At 35.6% G+C, this 22,195-nt stretch overlaps 1 protein-coding gene across 7 annotated transcripts in view; it reads right to left on the bottom strand.

The window, feature by feature from the left end:
- Positions 1 to 22,195, bottom strand: part of DPP10 (dipeptidyl peptidase like 10) — a 1,393,698-nt gene that overhangs the window by 325,206 nt on the left and 1,046,297 nt on the right. For all 7 annotated transcript variants that reach the window (XM_047722550.1, XM_047722553.1, XM_047722549.1 and 4 more), the window contains one exon: positions 14,821 to 14,915. In XM_047722550.1, the coding sequence (XP_047578506.1) occupies positions 14,821 to 14,915 (95 nt within the window). The remainder of the gene's footprint in view (positions 1 to 14,820; positions 14,916 to 22,195) is intronic.

Here is a 22,195-nt window from a genome sequence, read left to right as displayed (position 1 = left end):
GTATTTACTAATACTAAATACTAAAGGGAGTCCTTCAGGCTAAAATTAAAGGACACTAGCCTATAACCTGAATCCACATGAAGAAACAAAATGACCCAGTAAACTTAGCTGCATGGAAATTATGAAAGGGGGCGCCTGGGTGGCTCAGTGGGTTAAGCCTCTGCCTTCGGCTCAGGTCATGATCCCGGGGTCCTGGGATCGAGTCCCACATTGGGCTCTCTGCTCAGCAGGGAGCCTGCTTCCCCTGCTCTCTCTCTGCCTGCCTCTCTGTCCAAATAAATCAATAAAATCTTAAAAAAAAAAAAAAAAGAAATTATGAAAGGCAGCAGTTATATACTCCTTTCTCCCCCGATATATTTAAGAAGATAGCCACACAGGGATGCCTGGGTGGCTCAGTTGGTTGAGCAGCTGACTCTTGCTTTCAGCTTAGGTCATGACTTCAATGTTCTGCGATCCAGCCCTGCATCAGGCTCCCAGCTCACCAAGGAGTCTGCCTGAGTTTCTTGTCCTCTAACCTCCTCTTAGTAGATTTCTCTCCTTCTCTAAAATAAACAAATAAATCTTTAAAAGAAAAGAAGATGACTTCATAAACAATAGTTATAAAATTGTGTAGTTAGGCTTAAAATGTATAAAGACATAACTTGTATGACAATAAAAATGCAAAGGAGAGAGAAGAAATGGAAATATGTTGGTACCGTTTTTGTGTACTATTTCCATCTGAAAATACACCAATTGTAAACAAATATGTACTTGATAACAGAGTTCCAAAATACATAAAGAAAAATCAAAAGAACTGAAGGGAAAAATGGACAGTGTAGCAGTAATGATTAGACTTCCTGACCCCAATTTTATTAGTAGGTAGAACAACTAGGTCAAAGATCAATAAGGAAAAAGAAGACTTGAACATTATAAAGCAAAATGATCTAACAGACAAATCATTAGCAGAATATATATGATTAGGAGATGCACACAGAACACTCTCTTGGGATAGACCATATGGTTAAGTTATTGGTCGACCTTAAAATTCATATGAAACACTCTCTAGGAATAGACCATATGCTAAGTTACTGGTTGACCTTAAAATTCATATGAAACGCTCTCTAGGGATAGACCATGTGTTAATTTATGGGCTGACCTTAAAATTCATCTGAAATGAAAGGGACTCTGAATATTCAAAATAATCTTGAAGAAGAATAAAGATCGGGTACTCACACATCCTGATTTGAAGTCACAAAACTTATCACAAAGCTACAGTAATCAAGACTGTGATAATGGCATAAAGATATAAATTAATATAATAGTCCAGAAATAAATCTATACATTGTGGTCAACTAATATTTTATAAGGGTGCTAAAACCATTGAATGTGAATAGTCTTTTCAAACAATGTTGCATGGACAAGTGATTACCCACATGCAAAAGAATGAATTTGGATACCCTACTTCACATCATATACAAAGGTAACTCAAAAGAAACCACAGAACTAAACATAAGAACAAATTATAATTTTTTTTAAAGATTTTTACTTTTTATTTGACAGAGAGCAAGGGAGCACAAGAAGGGGGAGGAGCAGAGGAAGACAGAGAAGCAGACTCCCCACTAATGTGGGACTTGATCCCAGGACCCTGGGATTATGACCTGAGCCAAAGGCAGATGATTAACTGACTGAGCCACCCACTGCCCCCAAATTATAATATTTTAGGCAAAAACACAGTGGTATATCTTTATGGTATTAGGTTAAGCAATAGTTTCTTAGATTAACAATAAAGGACGTTAAGACAAAAGAAAAATAGATATATTTTATTTCATTGAACTTAAAATCTTTTATTCATCAAAGGATACCACTCAGAAAGTAAAAGATTACACCTGTAAGAAATGATTTGCAAATTTCATATATGACAAGGAACTTGCATTTTGCATATATAAATAGACACTTAAAATTTAGCAGTGAAAAGACAGAGTCTAGTTAAAAAAATAGGCAAAGGATTTTAACAGAAATTTCTCTAAGGATATTCAAATGGCCAATAAGCACATGAAAACATGCTCAACATCATTAGTAAGTGAAGGAATGCAAATCAAAGCCACAGTGATATGCCACTTCTCACACATTAAAATGGCTTCAGTAAAAAAGACAGGAAGAAGCATTGACAAAGATGTGAAGAAATTTGGTTCCTCTTATACTGCTAGTGAAAAGGTAAATAGCTGCAACCACTTTGGAAAGTATTTCATAGTTCTTCAAAAGACTAAACAATGAGTTACCATATGACCCAGAATTACACTCTTCAATAGTGGAAGTATGTCAAGAACAATGAAAATATGGGCTTATACAAAACTCTCATACAAGTGTTCGCAGAAGTATTATCCATAATAGCCTCAAAATGAACCTATTCAGGGGACCTGAGTGGCTCAGTCAGTTAAGTATCAGACTCTTGACTTTGGCTCAGGACATGATCTCAGGGTTGTGAGATTGAGCCTTGAGTCAGACTCTGTGCTGGGCTTGTAGCCTGCTTAGGGTTCCCTCTTTCCCTCTCCCTCTGACCCTCCTCTCAACCCTCAAAAAAAGAAAGAACCAATTCAAATATCCATTAACTAATGAGTGGATAAACAAAAGTAGCATATCACACAATGGAATACTATTAACAACAAAAAGAATGAAGTATTGATATATCCTAAAACATAAATAAACTCTGACTTATTATACTAAGTGAAAGTACTCATAAAAGACCACATACTGTGTATTTCATTTACTGGAAATGTACAGAATACACAAATCTGCAGAGATATGAAGTAGACTCGTAGTTGCAGGAAGCCACAGAGGGAGAGTTCAGGAGAAGGGCTGCTAGTGTGTAGAGGTTACTTTAGGGACAGCTGAAGAAAATTCTAAAATTAGGCTGTGATGATGGTTACACAACTCTGTGAGTATACTAAAAACAATGAACTGTACATTTCAAATGGGTAAAAATTATGGTATGTAAAGTATCTCTCAAAAAAGCTGTTACAAACATGCACTCCCCCCAACACACACACTCATACACACAGGAGAGTGGGGGTGGGGAAGAAGAAGAGGAAGGGGAGGAAATTAGGAAAAAAAAAAAAGAAATTGAAGAGTACTGTGATGAAATCATATGGTTTAGTGATATTTCCATGGTTTAATTTCTTTCCCAATTGTTAAAATTATATTTTAACTCAGCTCTAGTTTTCCAATTAGCCAAAAGTTAGAAAAAAATAACTATAGGAGTCATATTTCACTTATCATATGTCATTAAATAAGAGATGACTAGATTTTCCTGAAACTAATGTGGAAGAGACATTTCTTTCATTGTCTAATAAGAGATGAATAGATTAGAGGATAAAATAAAGCTTCTTGTATGTATATATATTTCTTAGATATCCTATGAATTAACAATGTGTCAAAATAACAAAAATATGTTACAAAAAATCAAGTAACTGTTTCCTGTCTTTCAGTCTTTGCTTGAAATAAATACTTTCATTTCAATAATTAGAAGATCTTTTCACCTGCTTGCAATCTGATGGGCTCACACTTTTAGTGAGTGGGGAAAATGATTATTTTGGTTTATAAATTATCCTTTTTGCAGCTGATTCAAATTTTAAGAGAGTTAATTAAATTTCATTTTTCTCCTACATTCTCTCATGGACCACTGTGAATCAAGTATTTACGTAAATGATACTATGTTGAAAAAGAAATAAATCTGATTAATTAAAAAAAATGTGTACTAAGTGTCTACTTAGGGCTATGCCATCATTGTTCTAGTCACTGAAAATATAAAATTGAGTAAGTCCTGGTTGGCCTCTTCTCTTCAGATATTCATAAGCTAGTAAGAAGTTTAATGAAAGGTATAAAAATGTATCACCATGGCTTAATCAAAATATCAAAATTTATCTTTGAATAGCTTACATATTTCTGGATTTCTAAATCAATACAACTTCATTAATTATGGCAACCATCTATTTTGCTCTTTTGAAATTAAAGTTTTATTTAACATTTCAATCAAGGAACCTGATATTCTCTATAGAAAACCCAAAAGAGGGGCGCCTGGGTGGCTCAGTGGGTTAAGCCGCTGCCTTCGGCTCAGGTCATGATCTCAGGGTCCTGGGATCGAGCCCCGCATCGGGCTCTCTGCTCAGCAGGGAGCCTGCTTCCTCCTCTCTCTCTGCCTGCCTCTCTGCCTGCTTATGATCTCTGTCTGTCAAATAAATAAATAAATAAATAAAGTCTTTAAAAAAAAAAAAAAGAAAGAAAACCCAAAAGACACCACAAAGAAAACTGCTGGAACTGATACATAAACTCATTAAGGTACAGGATACAAAATCAGTATACAGAAATCTGTTGCATTCCTATACACCAATAATGAAGCAGCAGAAAGAGAAATTAAGAAATCAATCCCATTTACAACTGCACCAAATACTGTAAGATACCTAGGAATAAACCTAACCAAAGAGGTGAAAGGCATGTACTCTAAAAACTATAACACTGATATAAGAAATTGAAGATGACACAAAGAAATGGAAAAACATTCCATTATCATGGATCAGAAGAAAAAAAAATTGTTAAAATGTCTGTACCACTCAAAGCGATCAAACACTTAATGCAATCCCCATCAAAATACCCACAGCATTTTTTCAGAGAGCTAAAACAAACAATCCTAAAATTTGTATGGGACCACAACAGATCCCAGACAGTCAAAGCAAACTTTAAAAAGAAAAGCAAAGCTGGAGGCATCACAATTTCAGATCTCAAGTTATACACAAAGCTGTAGTAATCAAATAGTATGGAACTGGCACAAAAAAGGTAGGCACATAGATCAACAGAACAGAATAGAAAACTCAAGAATGAACCCACAACTATATGATCAATTAATTTTCAACAAAGCAAGAAGGAACATGTAACAGGGAAAAGATGGTCTCTGCAACAAATGGTGTTGGGAAAACCAGACAGCAATATGCAAAAGAATGAAACTGGACCACTTTCTTAACACCATACACAAAAACAATTTCAAAATATATTTAAGACCTAAATGTGAAACATGAAACCATAATAATCCTAGAAGAGAGCACAGGCAGTAACCTCTTTTACATCGGTTGTAGCAACTTCTTTCTAGACACTTCTCCTGAGATAAGGGAAATAAAAGCAAAAATAAACCGTTGGGACTTCACCAAAATAAAAATCTTTTGCAGAGCAAAGGACACAATCAACAAAAGTAAAGGCAACCTATGAAACAGGAGAAGATATTTGCAAATGACATATCTGATAAAGGGTTAACGTCTAAAATATATAAAGAAATTATACAACTCAATACCCCAAAATGAATAATCCACTTTAAAAATGGACAGAACACACTGAATAGACATTTATCCAAAGAAGACATTCAGATGGCCAATAGACACAAGGAAAGATGTTCAACATAATTGATCATCAGGGAAATACAAATCAAATCTGTAATGAGCTGTCACATCACATCACATCACATCAGAATGACTAAAATCAGTAACACAAGAAACATGAAGTGTTGGGGAAGATGTGGACAAGGGAAACACTTTTGCATTGTTGGTGGGAATGCAACTGTTACAGCCACTCTGGAAAACAACATGGAAGTTCTTCAAAAAATAAAAATAGAACTACCCTCTGATCCAAGAGCCACACTACTAGGTATTTACCCAAAAAACACAAAAATAGTAATTCAAATGCATCCCAATGTTTATAGCAGCATTATATACAATAGCCAAATTATGGAAACAGTCCAAGTGTCCACTGGCTGATGAAAGGATGAAGAAGATGTGGTGTGTATATACAATGGAATATTATTCATTCATAAAAAAAAGAATAAAATCTTGCCATTTGCCACAACATGGGTGGAGCTAGAGTATTATGTTAATAATAATAAGTCAGAGAAAGACAAATACCATAGGACTTCACACACATATGTGGAATTTAAGAAACAAAGCAAATGAGCAAAGTGGGGGGAAAGGAGAGAAGGAAGCAAACCAAGAAATAGACTCTTAACTATAGAGTACAAACTGATGGCTACCAGAGGAAAGGTGTGTGGCATGATGGGTAAATAGGCAATAGGGATTAAGGAGTACAGTTGTGATGAGCACTGGGTGTTGTATGGGAGTGTTGAATCACTATACTGTACATCTGAAACTAATATTATATTATATGCTAATAGGAATTTAAATGAAAACTTAAAGTAAGTACTGAGTGGTCCGATCAACTATAATTAAAATAGTATGTTTTTAAAAAATAGTCCATTTTTAACTAGAGCGAAGTCAGTCAGGGAAAGGAAATTATCATATGATCTCCCTGATATGAAGAATTTGAGAGACAACATGGGGGGTTTGGGGAGTAGGGAAGGAAAAAATGAAACAAGATGGGATTGGGAGAGAGACAAACCATAAGAGACTCTTATGTCTTAATCTCACAAAACAAACTGAGGGTTGCGGGGGGCGGGGGTAGGGAGAGGATGGTTGGGTTATGGACATTAGGGAGGGTATATGCTATGGTGAGTGCTGTGAAGTGTGTAGACCTGGTGATTCACAGACCTGTACTCCTGGGGCTAATAATACATTATATGTTAATAAAAAATAAAATAAATAAAATAAAATAAATTGTCCATTCTTAACACCCAGGAGATTATGGATTGAATTTGTACATTCTATGTAAACTTCCTAATTTTGCCACAAATTCTTTTTGACCAAGACACAAAAACTACTTTACTATACTGTTATATACAAAAACCAAATATAAACACACATATAACAACTGAATACTAACTAGATCCTAATGTCAAGATTTGTTGGAAAACATTAAAATAGAATTTATGACTTAATGCCATTTAAAGACTTAAGACACAATGGTGATTCCTCCATTTCTGAAAGATACAAAGCAATTAGACAAAGACTTGTCTGCTCTATTCTCAAAGAAATCCTTGATCTATATACTTTGCCTCTTTTCTGTTAGTCCGTTCTAGTTCAAGCCCTGAATCTTCTCTCATTGGCAGAAATACCATTGCTGTAGCCTTTAACGTGGTCTTATGATTTCTGCTTTAATATTTCTAGAATATATTCCTCACATAGCAGAGTGTTCATTTAAAATGTGACTCAGAGGGGGTGTCTGGGTGGCTCAGTGGGTTAAGCCTCTGCCTTCAGCTCGGATCATGATCTCAGGGCCCTGGGATCGAGCCCCACATCAAGCTCTCTGCTCACCGGGGAGCCTGCTTCCTTCTCTCTTTCTCTGCCTGCCTCTCTGCCTACTTGTGATCTCTGTCAAATAAATAAATAAAATGTTTAAAAAAAATAAAAATTAAAAAAATTAAAAGTGACTCAGATATCACCACTTTCTTTAAAGTGTGCCTATCGCTTATAAAACAAAATATCAGCCTACAAACCGTAATTTTTCTTGTAATTATTCCAATGGGTTCATCTAGCACCATTCTCTATATTCCCCATTACTTATATATTTTCTATTCTGAAAATAGATCTATACAGTTCCCACCTAAGGTTATTTCTAACATTTCTTCTTTGAGCCAACAAAACTCTTCAACATGACCTTGGAATGTTGCCTCCACAGTGCACCTTTCCTGGACACCTCATCCTTCTTGCTAATCTTCACTCCATGTTTCCCCCTTACCCCAAGGACTTAATGCCAGTTGCAATTGCTTGTATTTCAACTTGAGTACTTCTTGTCAATTTGACAAGGCTGCCTTATTCAACGTGTATCCGCAGAACTTGGAATCTTATCTGATACATAGTAGGGGCTCAATAATTTGTTGGCAAGTGAATTAATAAATTAAGACACAATGAGTCATTTTAACAATGATGAAGCAACGTTATAAAAACAGAGAGGGAGAAAAATTCCTGTAAACTCTTAAGACAAGGAAGAATCTCAAATGTAGACTAGATTTTTTCAGACACATTCATCAAAGGATAAAAGAGAAGAAAGCAGAGTGGTAAGTGGCTTGGTATGTGCATGTGGTGCGTGTATGTGTGTGTTTGTGTGTATGTGTGTGTGTGTATAATGCAGACAAGGTTGTTTCTCTTTGTTTACATAGGTAGCACTTCCAAAAGAACTGAAAATAATTGCATGGAAAGAATGATAACATAGGAGAGTCACTAAAAATCCAAAATATGGTGACTTCAGCTAAGCTAAGACAACTGAAATCATTTAAAGCACATTTTCTTTTTATTTATTTATTTTCTTGTCCATTCAGTATCCAGTGCTTTTCCAATCAATGTCTACTGCTTTCTTACTGATTAGTTGATAGTAAAACACAAACACATATAAACATATATATTTAATTCAAGTATCTTTTGTAAAAGTTTTATGTAATAAATACACAAATACTTATAGAAACTTCTTATGCAAAAATATTAAGGAATTTTAATTTATTTTGCATTTTCCTTAAAAGGGATTTTGAACGAAAAACTCATCTAGGTATATTAGAAGCAACATCAGACTAAGAGTCAAGGAATTTATATTCTAGGCTTAAGAATCTGCTAGAAGCATTGAGCAAGTCACTTTATTTCTCTGGATCTCAGTTTCTTTTTATTGAAACTGAAGTGGAAGACAAGGGAGAATGCTTTCTAGCTCTGTAATGGGCTGCCATTATCGCTTAATGTTTGCTGAATGTAGAATGCCCTACATTATGTTCCATAAACAAACTGAAATACTGATTTACTATATTCACAGTGTACTATGAAAATATCTGTACACTTTACTATAAATGGTTACAAAGTTCTGCTAAATGCATAGTTCTCCATTAACAAAGCTGCACAGACCAAAGTATTCAGAAACTCTGAAACTCAAATTAAAAAAAAAAAAAGGAAGAAAATCCAGTATCATCAACTTGAAAACCTTCAAAGGTCTCTTATTCTTCCTCAAATTCCACCATGAATTAATAGAAGAATCTGGATATTTCATTATTAATATTTTTAAAAATGTCTAATTGGCTTTTCATGACTGGGAGGTAGCCAAATATAAAATTCTTCTGAAAGAAAATGAAAGGCAGAAATATTCATCAGATGGTCAAGGGCATATAACCAGAGCTGCAAACTGCTCAAAATGGGCTGATTGGTCCTAGGTACAATTCAGAGCACTGACCTCTCAGGAAGCTAAATTACAAAATAATTGTAACATAATTGCAGTAAATCTGGTTTCCAGCTAGCTTCTCATCCTGTCTGACACACACCAAAATAATTTACACCCCTAGCCCCAGGGATACTAATAAGAATCTTTAAAGAAGTAAATCTGGAATCATAATAATTTTATTGCACATATTTAAGATGATATATTGGATATAATTGAAACAAGCTCTTTTTCAAAGGGTTAAATAAGTGAGTTTAGTAAGAAGTGGTATTTTACTCTATACAAAGGAGACGTTTAGATATATTAGGAAATTTTGGTTTCTGTCAAGAATAACACTGAAGAATCCTCATAACAATTAATAAAGCTGTTGATATGGTTTTGTTAGTAACAACACTACTGAGGACAAAAATGCTTTACCATCCAAGGTACTGGATCCCAGTGAGTAAATGTGTTTGTAGCATCTGTTTCCTGGATCATTCACAGAGCTAATTAAGGGTGAAATAGACTATGGAGGGGTCTCTCTTAGTCTTTCTCACCTGTGTGGAACTGCATGAATAACTATACGGAATTTTAGAGTAATCATGTCATACTTACAAACATATGGAGGTAAGAGTATCTGTTCTCACATTTTGAATTTGTTCTTGAGGAGACTTCCAGGGTGAAGATCAAAATTTTTCTTTCTAATTTTCCTGTTTTGACAACTGTCACTTTTAAAACCATGCAAGAATTCATTTTCACATTCATTCAACTTAAAGAAAATTTTAAACAAACTAAATATTCATAGTCGATTCAAAGTCCTCTTTGCTAAGTGAATATAAAAGAAATATTCCAATTTTTTCTGAAAAATGTTACATTATTTCTGTTCCCTTGAACGTGCAGAGATGGTATGTGTAAAGTTTGATACTTCTTTGAGGACTAAGAGATGGAAATTATCTAAATAGTCTAATTAAATATAATGATCTTTTAAAAAATGAATACTATGGGTGTAAAGGAATCTAAGTATTTTCAATAAATATTTTTAATTTAAAAAAATGAAAGAAGTATGAATGTATCCAATGGTAGGGAGAAGTTACGGCTTTGGAGTAGAAGAGAGGTATGCCCAGTCTGAAGACAAATAAATTCAATTATTTATAAACACGATACAAGTAATATAATGTTAAAGCAAAGAATTACACTGCCTGAAACACCAAGTAGTCATCAGTTTTATCTTCTAAGCTTAAAGAAAATCACTTGTTTCTTGGTCAAAGGAGCTGGCAATTGCCAGTAAGTGATACCAACTTGCCTGAACAACAATAAAATGTCTCGATTAGAGGTATCCCCAGAAAACTATAAGAAAACTGGGGTCATACTTTTAGCTTGTACTCTGCATTAGCCAAAGAAAAAAATCCAAGGCCATGTGACTATATTCATGCCTGCTGGTCTTCTTCCCAAATCTATCCATAAAAAGAAGAAACGTGTCTCAAGAAAAAGCAGCTGAAAGCTTCAGATTAAAATCTCTGACAAAAAGAACCATTGATCTCACCTTGAAAAAACTACCTTTGAATCATCTCATGGTTTCCCTGGTATCCCTGTCTCGAACTGGATTTTGTAAATTTGGCACTACTGACACTTTTAGCTAGGTCACTTTGTTGTTGTGGTAAGGAGCTCTCTTGACCATTGGGATTCCCATGGCACACTCCCCACCTCCAGCCCTAACTACCAACAATGTCTCCAGAGTTGCCAATTAACTCCTGATGGCAAAATACCCCGGACTGGGAACCATGGGTCTAAAGAAAGAAACAGTATTGTGTACACAGCAACTGTGTAAGTGTGTAGATCCTATGACTTCATTGGCCAATCAATATTGTTACCCTACTGATATCATTCACTACTAGGATACCAACACATACATACTGTCAAAGCCATATCTTAAAAAACAAACAAACAAGCAAATGCTCCATGATTATAGCCAACATGTCAAGCCAGATGGCCAGTCAGAACTTCCTAAAAACATTTCTGTAGTTCAATTTTTTTCTGAGTTTTTAATGTAAATTCCAATTAGTGAACATACAGTCTAATATTTTCACTGTTTCATCTATATTTTCAGGTACAGAATGTAGTGATTCATCTTATATACAATACCGAGGGCTCATCAAAAATGCCCTCCTTATCTTTATTTCAAATTTTAAGACAAGAAATTTGGGGTGCCTCTATCTAATAGGTATTTCCTGGTACTATAGAAATTTTTTTCCATAGGGCATTGATTTCTTTAAACATGAATCAGAAAATAAGTTCCTTGATATACTGGTGGTAAAATAAAGTTGGATCTATTCCCTCCACCCCCACAAACCCAGTAGCAGAACAAATTAAAAAATAAACAAATAAAAATATAATGATGGCATGCAAGCCAACAAATGCTATCTCTAGGCCTAAGTCAATAAATACTCTGTAGTTCTAATCAAACTTACTATCTCAGAATGTCCTATAAAAAGATAGCTGGGCCCCAAAAATGTGTAGCTAACATTTTCCCTGGAATTATTCTACTGCCAAATATGAATTTCTTCCCTCTGTTTTGGGCTATTTTTATAACATGTTTTTTAAAAGCTTGCAAGATATTCAGAATCAAAAAGACATGAGACTCTTATCCATCAGTCACCCATTTCCATATAAGTGCATTAGACACCCCTTTTACAATTCCTTTCTAATTTCAAAAAGTGATTTGATAGAACTGTTTATGGCTGCTGGTGTTTTCTGCTAAGACCACTAGTGATAACCAATTTACTGACAGTAAAAAGAGTACATACAGCTATTACTTATGAAACATTTCCTCATTATGTCACTGTGAATGAGGTTTTGTTTGAAATAGTTCTGGCTTTAAGAGATAACATTTTCAAACACTTAAAAATGATTAAGAGCAGTTTTGGGGCTAAAGCACTTCTTTTGCATAACTCTTCTTCAAAAAGTTATATACCCTTTAATTTCCTCCTTCATTAGAAATCCACCTATCTCGAATCAAAAAAAAGCCTTAGGACAATTATTTCAGGAAAATGATTTACTTTTGTTTTATTTTTGACAGCCATGTCCAATATTACTGTTTCTCATAGAGTCTGCTAACCATGATTACATAGCTAAAATTACCCACTATTCATATTTAAAATGTTTTTAAGAGGGGAAATGACAACGTGGTGTTATCTTAATTTTTAAAACAAACTGCACATCTTAGAAAAATATGTCCTACTAAATAATAGGCTATTATGGTATCACATTTCTATCAATAATTTATTTTCTTAATTGACTTGGCACTTTGATTACAAAGCTTTCATAGTGATATTAGTCGATTATGATTCTAATTAAAATACTGATAATTGCTCAATGAAAAACCTCAAGTACGAATAAAATTCTTATGCTCCAGTAAAAGATTTTTTTCCAACAGAATGGCCTTCGAGAGAAAATAAATCCAAACTTTAGCCAAGCATGAGCTTTGAAAACACAACTACATTTAATAATTCTGTCTTGGAGTGGGGAGGAAATTATTAAATGAGTTCCCTGAAGAGATGTGGAATCATGGTATTTGTATTTTTCATTTTTTACAGTTTTGAGTTAACTGGTTGCAAATATATGCCACACTCCAATCCCTTATCCGTGCACCGCCCCCACCCCCACCACTGAATTCTGACACCGCTAGGACTTATAGATTGCTTAATTATCTGTGTTGTAAGATAAATGTCTTTAGGGAACCTATGAATCTTAAAAGATCAGTAAATTAGAATATTTGCTAAATATGACTCTGTGGTAATTAAGAGTCATTGCCCACATAGAAGAGAGTAGAAACAGACCTCAAAAGGATTTAAAAAGATTAAGCACACACGCACAAAGATAAAATGGTATTAATCAGCACATGGAGAAACTACAATGAGGTGAGCTGGGGCTGGTGTGAGGGACCAACAAAAGAACTGGGATCATGGAGTAAAGCCACAAGATTTTATCTGTTTTTGTTTATTTTTTGATGTATCATAGAGGCTAAAAAGTAAGGACCAAATGTTGAAAAAAAAATACATAATCTGTGACCACAGCGAAGACCTTGTTCACCTGTATGAAAGGAATGATCCATAAGGAATAATCACATAACTGCATATTCATATACTGAGTGTCTACACCTAACTTAAATGCTTGGCCATTGAAAGACCATACTCCACCTCAAAAATGATACTTTATAATTAAAAAAAAGATAAGAAATGTATTTAGTTTATTCCCCCAAACTATTTTTATTGAAAATCAATCATACTGACTTTAATCAGCAAATCTTTAGCGTACCTTCTTCTCATTACCAATTCCTGCTCTCTGCCTTCTGTCCTTCCGCTGAGGGCTTTTTTTTCCCGTTGATTCCACCATACTGTGATGATTCCTTAGCTTTTTCTCTAGTACCCCTGAGGACCATCCAATTAAGAAATAACAGACTCTGCTCCACACTATTTATTAAAATTTTCATTAGGGTTAGTATTATTTGCCCCAAGGAAATCCATATTTTTAGAAAGCGAGCAATATGGCTTCTGTACTCTCAGCATTCCATGAGGGCTATAAAGGGTTGCATTCAGGGTAGCTGTTTCTCTAATATCTGTGAATTAACCAATTAGTTTAAAAACAAAAATGCCCTTATCTTGTTAGATGTTGCTTTAATTACTAAAATACATTAACTGTTTGGTTTAATTTAGCCTAACAGATGCGTAACTCTATAAGCACTTCCTGATTTCAATTACTATATTTTCTTAATATGTAAAAACATTAAACAACAGAAGTTTCCAGTCCATCTCTTTCACCTGGCCATCTTATAAAAAACATGAAGTCTACATGACTATTCCAAATGTACAAGTAGAGATAAGTTAAAAAAAAAAAAAAAGGAGCTGATGATTTGCTCACTGATTTCATTTGCACGGAAAATCCTCTGAGGCCTTGAAGAATGTTTTCTCTGTATCCTATGAAGTCATTTAGTAGGCAATGTACTGAACCTTTGGTTATAATAAAACCATCGGCGAATAACTGCACACTATTTTTCAGTGATGTTTGATAGCTAAATTTTGAATATCTGCAAAAGTTAATTCATTAACACTCACTCTGTAGGCAATCATAGGTAGATCCAACTTTAAGAAGACCGAGTTTACAAGAAAGACAAAATTCATATTCTTTTGTAAGAGCCCAATAAATGCCTTCTGTTAACACTGTCAGGTTAACCAGTGGTTCTGGAGAAGTAAAACGGAAATGATAGAAGCCTAAATCATAAAACACATCAAGCCAGCAAAAAGCCAGTTTTAGAAAGTCTGCCTTCTGCTTGATCCAGAAAACTACAACAAAATTAGAAGTCAGAGAGAATGAAAAGTGAAGTGGGAGAAAAAGGTTGTGATAACCTGTGTTAGATTTGTTTTTTTAAATCTTGACATTCATGTGAGTGATCTTACATAGGAAATATTGGAAGAAATATTCTAGGGAAATTTTATTCTTGGAAACATTTACTCTTTGACTAAAAAGGGGAGATATGAAGAAAAATGGGGAGAAATGAAGCAGATGGTCACATGGGCATTTCCTTTTAATAGATGTACTGATTCTAATGATATGCCAATTTCTAACTCTTTACCTGAAATGTTTTGCAGGTGCTGGAGCTAAAGAAGGATAAAGTTATGTGCACTTTGAGAGCATTCTAAACAATACCGAATTGCATAAAGTAATTAATTTTTCATTACTTACAAAAGTCGTGTTTTCCAATAATAATGTGGTGGCATTTGTTTCTATATTCAGCTTAATGACATGTCCATTCTCGCTTTTATACACCACATCTGTATCTGCAACAAAAAAGATATTAACAATTGACAAACACATTGACTAGGTAATATAATAAACTGTAGAGGAGAAAATGTACATAATAAGCAGACACTTTAGAACAATCACTGTTACCCTTTAATAACCTGAGCAAATTTTTGTGCTTGGCTCACATTAATCTTCTTTAACGATCAGGAAGCCTGGCTAAGCACATGGTCTACTGTGCGGTGAAAACAGGGTTAGTGAAAGAGGCCATACAGGTTTCTGGCTTAACAACCGAAAGTTAATTAAAATATGGAAAATCTGCTGCCCATTCTGAGATGGAAAGAAGGGGGGAAGAAGAGCCTCTAGTTTCCAAGGCACTGTTACCAATTCATGATCCCATTAAATTGACAACAAGGGCTTCCAGTTCACCTCGACTCCACACAATTCTAAGCTACTCCTACAGGATCACCTTCATGCAGACATTTCCCACCTCCCGTTTTATCATCCCTCAATTCCTACCCACCCTTTCTCATTAGGTTTAGGAATTTTGTCCCTGACAGTTTTATCTGGCTTATGTGACCACAGATCAAAATCTTTGACTGTTAGCATGCCACTGTATCATCTTTGCCAACTTAAGGAAAACAATGTTTTTGTTTTGTTTATTTTTTGATGTCTTCATTTTACATAATTGCATGGTTTCTGGACAGTTGTTAATTTTATATATATTTCAGTTCCATTCAGCCACATTTGTCAGCAAATTAAATCATCTTAAGAATAACTCACGGATGCCTGGGTGGCTCAGTTGGTCAAGTATCTGACTTCAGCTCAGGTCATGATCTCAGGGTCCAGGATCCAGCCCTGCATAGGGTTCCCTGTTCAGCGGGGAGCCTGCTTCTCTCTCTCCCTGTTCCCCTCCCCCATTCATGCTCACTCTGTCTCTTTCTCTCAAATAAATAAATAAAATCTTTTTAAAAAAGAAGAAGAAGAGTTCCTCACACTTAAAGTATTAACATAAGTGAAAACTCCCAGAGAGGATACTCAGGAGTTAAATATAAATATATATTCATTTTCACATCATCTAACTTGGAGAAAATTATCAACAAGTTAAATATTCATAGTAGATTCAATGTTCTTTTTCCTAAATGAATATAAAATAAATATCCCAATCTTTGCTGAAAAGCGTGCTACCTTATTTCTACTCCCCTGAATGTGCATAGGTGGTATGTGTAAAATTTGATACTTCTTTGAGGACTGAGAGTTGGAAATCATCTAAATAATCTAATTAAATATAATTATCCTTTTCAAAATGAATAATATGGGTATAAAAGGATTTAAATATTTTCAGGCTGGATAATAAGAAAATGAAAGAAATATGAATGTATCCAGTGATAGGGAGTAGCTACCGCTTTTGGGCTGAAGAGAGGTATGCCCAGTCTGAAGACAAATAAATTCACTTATTTATTAACAATGATATAAATAATGTAATGCAAATGTAATAATGCCAGTGTAAAGAATTACAGTGGCTGGAACACTAGGTAGTCATCAGTTTTTATCTTCTAACTTAAAAAAAAAATCACTCGCTTCTTCATCAAAGGAGTTGATCAATATATAATTTATATTACATAATACATATATGTATATTACACATATATGTATGTATATGTATAATTCCATACATGTAACACACAATATATTATATATTACACATACATGTAACACACAATATATTATATATTACACATACATGTATGTGTATATGTTTGTGTGTTAAAGGGAAGATCCCCAAATAAAAGTAGACTTGACGTTTTTTTTTAAATGATATTATTCTTTCCAGTTTTACTCAATTCCAAACTTTTACATGATATTGCACCTTGCTAACGTTCTGCCTATTCTTAGAAGAAAGGTGATTTTTACTGATTTGACAGAGAGAGAAAGAGCAAGAGAGGGAACACAAGCAGGGAGAGGAAGAAGGAGGCCTCCTGCTGAGCAGGGAGTCCAATATGGGGCTCAAACCCAGGACTCTGGGATCCCATCCTGAGCCGAAGGCAGACCACTTAACAACTGAGCCCCCCAGATGCCCCAGAAGAAAGACAATATTAAAATGGTTCGGGTCCACTAAGATACAATTTCTCAGAACCAAATGTCTTCACTTGCAGAGTAGTGAATAAGTACTGCATGGCGGGTTATGAAGATTTTATGGAAATGTCTGACACTTCACAAAAAACAAGATTTTCTGAATTGTTCTCTAGTTATTTCAATATTACAAAAAGCTATACCTAGAAATTATATGAAGAGAAGCGATCGATACTAGCAAAAATTGTTTGTTTTTCCTTTTTTCATTCCTGTGTTTCATTTAAGAAGACTGGGCATCCAGGGACGCCTGGGTGGCTCAGTGGGTTGGGCCGCTGCCTTCGGCTCAGGTCATGATCCCAGGTCCTGGGTTCGAGCCCCACATCGGGCTTTCTGCTCAGCAGGGAGCCCGCTTCCTCCTCTCTCTCTGCCTGCCTCTCTGCCTACTTGTGATTTCTCTCTGTCAAATAAATAAATAAAATCTTTAAAAAAAAAAAAAAGAAGACTGGGCATCCAATATGATTCTCTTATTAAAGTTAAGGATGGCACAGGAAGCCAGTAGTTCTTGAGCTCAATGGGGACAATGACATGTTAGATCAGGAAAAACCAAAGGTGTTTTAAGAAAGGAGAAAAAGAGACAAGGAAAGAATTTCAAGTAACCATCTGAAGCAGACTGTATGGACAGAAAGATAGTCCTATGTGATATTTAAAATAAGGCCTTGTATTACCTTCTGAACTTTCATCAGCTATAAATAAACTGGGTTCTACTATCATTAATTTTACCTGTTGTCTATTCTAGTGATGTAGAACCAATAACAGCTCTACATAAACAATAAATATTTACTTTGATTTATATCCCTTTCCTCTCCTCCCTTTCTTTTCTATCCTGCATTTATGATCATGGCTCAACAGCAACACTGGTCACCTATGTTATTCATTTGGTTTTGCCAGCTAATTCTGGTCTTCTGTCTTCCTGCTCTCAATTAATGCTCCTTGAACAGTGTCCAACCTCAATCAACACTTCTGTTATTTTTCTTGATATTCTCAATTCTGGACCACGTCGTGATATTGATGGAAACTGCCATCATTGATTAGCAAGAAGAGCCAAAGAGCATGTCTTAACAAGTCATCCTTATAATATTTTCACTATAAATTAAGATATAAAGGGCTTTCCCCCTTCTACTGCACAGTGAAAATAAATAAAGCTAAAGGCCATCAATGAGTAGTTCTTTGCCTAGGGGACAAGCACGCTACAAAATTCTAACCAGGGATGGCGCAGGCGCCTGGCTGGCTCAGTGGGTTGAAGCCTCTGCCTTTGGCTCAGGTCATGATCTCAGGGTCCTGAGATTGAGCCCCCACACCGGGCTCTCTACTCAGCAGGGAGCCTGCTTCCCCCATCTCTCTCTGCCTGCCTCTCTGCCTACTTGTGATCCCTGTGTGTCAAATAAATAAATAAACTCTAAAAAAAAAAAAAATTTCTAAACAGGGATGAAGTCTGTGAGCTTAGGGAAGATGACCTGAGAGAGCAATTGTAGTATGAATCATGGTTCATCTTCAATGGAAGGGATGGTAACCTTTGGCCCCCCAGTCTCACAGCAAGAGAAAATCCTAAGTCAGTGAGGATTGTATCAGGTGTAGAAAAAGGATAACTAATTTTTGTTCCCCTTAGAACCAAAGTAGAAGGAAGTGAAACTTGTTTGAGAAGATAAAAACTAAATTTAATATTTTAAAAGTACATTCTACTGAACAATTATTTAGACTTGGAAAAATCTATTCAGATTTGATACTTATATTGTACCTTTAGATCTGCACACTTGCAAATTTTCCTATTAGACTATGTTGAATTAGAAGGAGAAACTTTTTTCAAATCAAGTGTAATTCCCTAGTTTAAAATTTAATACAGATTTCTGCTTGAATTATTTTAAAAGCATCTAATATCTGCCTTTATTAATTCTCTTTAATTTTTTTTCCTGGTCTTTAAATTGTGGACTTCTGGGTCTCATATTTATCTTACTTTACTGTTTGATTTATACTCACTAGTGGAATCTCCCATTTTGATACTCCTGTTATTACATTAATAAATTGCTTTCTGGAACTACAGTTCAAAATTGTCATGTCCTATTTTGCTTAATATTAGGTAATGAAATATGAGTGAACAACAGCAATGAGTAAAGTGCATTAACACAGGAAGATTAAGGTAGGTGTTACTTGAAATATTCTTAAAACACAGTATTATGCATGTCTACACAGTGCTTTGATTAAATAATCTTTCTTCCTTTTCAGCTCATTGGAAGTTAAGAGTCAATTATCCTGAACACATATTTGATTCAGTCAGTTTTTTAAAATGAAAAGGTGTGACAAGAATCACCATCTAGCCTCTCAACCCTGAGCTCCGAGATGTATTTTTAGTGTCTGTCTCCCTAGATGATTATTATTACTGTCATTTCTGTCTATCCCCTTTTTCCTTAATGTGTCTAAAGAAAGGAAAAACACAGAAGTATGTTTTAGGTTAAGATCATTCAGGTAAATGCAACCCTTTATTTTCTATCTCTTCCATACAAAGCAGGCAGTACAGAACTTCACAGAACAGTTCAGTTTTTGCTAATGAAATTGAGAACTAAGGCCTCTATATCCACCCCAAAGAACCACCCCAAGAACACAGATGATTATTTTGAGTTACTACATGTTCTTGCCCACGAAAATAAGTGTAAAAGTATCCAAACAATTTTTTTCAGGAACTAAATGAAAACTAATTTATCTGAATAAGAAGCTCTTGAAGTGGAGCAAATTTCTTAATTATCAAACACCTGTTTACTTAATACTAACTTCAAGATGCTTGCGTCTCGGTCCACCAATCCTAAGCTCCTACATCATGAAATATGCCCAACTCTAAGCTGACTCTCACATTAAAAGGCTTGTCTTAACCACTCAGGCCCAGATTCCCTAGCCCTACACTTACGTCCCCACATCCAACCAACCAGAACCAAAAGGTAATAAACTCAGCTCTGGTTAATAGGTTATACTTAGGGTAAATAAGAGCAGGCAAAATTCACCTTCCATGCACATCAGTGTAATTGATGAAGTTTTAGAATGTAAGTGAGGTTCGGTGGGGTGAGGTCCAGAGCTGATGACCAAGAAAGAATTCTTGAGACATCTTTGGTGCAAAATGGTTGTTTTATTAAATCACAGGGACAGGACCTGTGGGCAGGAAGAACTGCTGGCAAGGGTTGTGAGGGGTGGTAGGTATGTACCAAGGAGTTGGGGGGAGGTAAGGAAAAGGGAGGTTTCAATAGAACTTTCATATGCTAAAGAGGACCTACAAAGATACCAGATACCAGAGGCCTTGCCAATGCCAAGGTCTTTTTGCCCTCTAGCAAGGTATTAACATTAAGATGGGTGGGAGTTTCCTAAAGGAAGTCACAGATATCCCACTCAGGAGTGGGGGTGGGGGAAGGTTGGAGGGTGTAAGCTTTTGCTTTGTCCTCAGTCAGCCTTCTGTTCCCACCTCATAATGGTAATTTGTTTTTCTGCTGATATTATGATTGATAATCTAAGTATGCATTTAATTTTGACACGATAATTTGGTTTGAATACTTCCAAAACAAAATCTATCATCGATCTCTAAAGAGAGTTTTCAAGGATTGAAAAAAAGGCATGGCAAATCAATTATTTGGGAGATATTAATTTAACTATGGCCTTTATTTTTTTAAATCTGTTTTTTTATATCTAAAATAAAAACTCCATAGCATCCAATATATTTTTAACTCCCAAACAATAAACTGAAAAAAAATGTAAAAACAGTTAAATAAAATAACAAAATGATTATCACAGAAAAAAAACCTTAAATGCTTTTTGAAAGAATTCATTAAATATCAAGTTAAGATTTAATCACTAGTGAACTACAACAAGGGCAAGTCTGGAATAGTGAGCTAATCATCTTTGAAACACAGCAGGCCCCTCATTCATCTCTGGTGAAACACTGCTCACAACTATGCAAAACTAACCTCACATTTTAAAAAGCCCCAAGCTCTGCGTATTTACCTGTGAAGAGCAAGGACATCAGAAATGGCATTACTGTCCTCTCTATCTCAAAATCTCACCCTATACATCTTTTTTCTCCAGACTTCTAGAATGAGGCAATCTTTCTCCTCTACAAAGCAAAAAGCTGTTTTGTAGCCAAATTGCTATGCTCTGAACTCTTAAATTTCGTTTTTGGTTTGATTTCTGGTACCTCTTGCCAGTTACTTGGCTTTTCAGAGTCTATATATTTATTTTCTGTATTAATAATAATAATAAAATGAGATGCTGATGCTGATGGTAATTACCTCCATTCAGGTCTTTTGCTCTCCCCCAGGTTTTTTGTTTACTTTCTGAGTAAGCCTCAATAAACCTTCTACCCAAGATTTCCATGCCCTTCCGTGTATCTTAATGCTCTTCACCGTATCACCCTGCAGTGAGCTGCTGTCCTGACTCTGCTAAACTTGAAAACTTCCAACCTTTACCACTGACCTGCAGCAGCCATGTCCACTGTGCTCTCCCCACAAGCTCACTCCCCACCTCGCTTGATTATGCATTGTGTGATAATGATGATAAACACAAGGATTTCAAAATCGCCTTTATTGACTCTGAACTGATGAGGGAGCAGGAGGCTGGCTGAGGACAAAGCAAAAGATGGCACCTTGCACCCCCTCTCCACCCCTCCCCTCGGTAATGTGTGTGACATTCCTCAGGCACCCCTGACTGCAATAAACTAGAAACAAATAGTTAACTTGCAGAGATCACAATCCTGCAAGGCAGGAGTCTCCCTTGGTTTACAAATGTCCTAGAGATCTACAAACAAAGAAGTTACCTTATCAATAGCACAATTTCCAGAGGCAAATAACTCAATTCCTCAAGCCCTAATGTTATCCTCCTCTCCATAAACAAAACTGAAGGAGGCTGAGGTAGAAAGAAAATATAAATATAGTTAAATCTCTTCTGAACCTAAATCTCACTAACAAAGATGCTTGAGAGCAGGATTGTGACATTCCACCAGGAATCTCCCAACTATCTTGATGTTAATGACTGGCCAAAAGACAACACTGATCAAGCTGCAAGGCCTCCAGTATCCGGGCAACTTGTAGGCCCTCTTTAGCATATGAAAGCTCCACTGAAACCTCCTTTCCCCTCACCTTCCCCCAACTGCAAGGTACATTACCCGCCATCTCAGAACCCCGGGCAGCAACTCTTCCTGCCCACGGGTCCTGTC

This window comes from Lutra lutra, chromosome 3 (genome assembly GCF_902655055.1).
Source record: "Lutra lutra chromosome 3, mLutLut1.2, whole genome shotgun sequence".
Lineage (NCBI taxonomy): Eukaryota > Metazoa > Chordata > Mammalia > Carnivora > Mustelidae > Lutra > Lutra lutra.
Note: the sequence above shows the minus strand (reverse complement) of the source record. Positions and strands in the feature narration are given on the sequence as shown.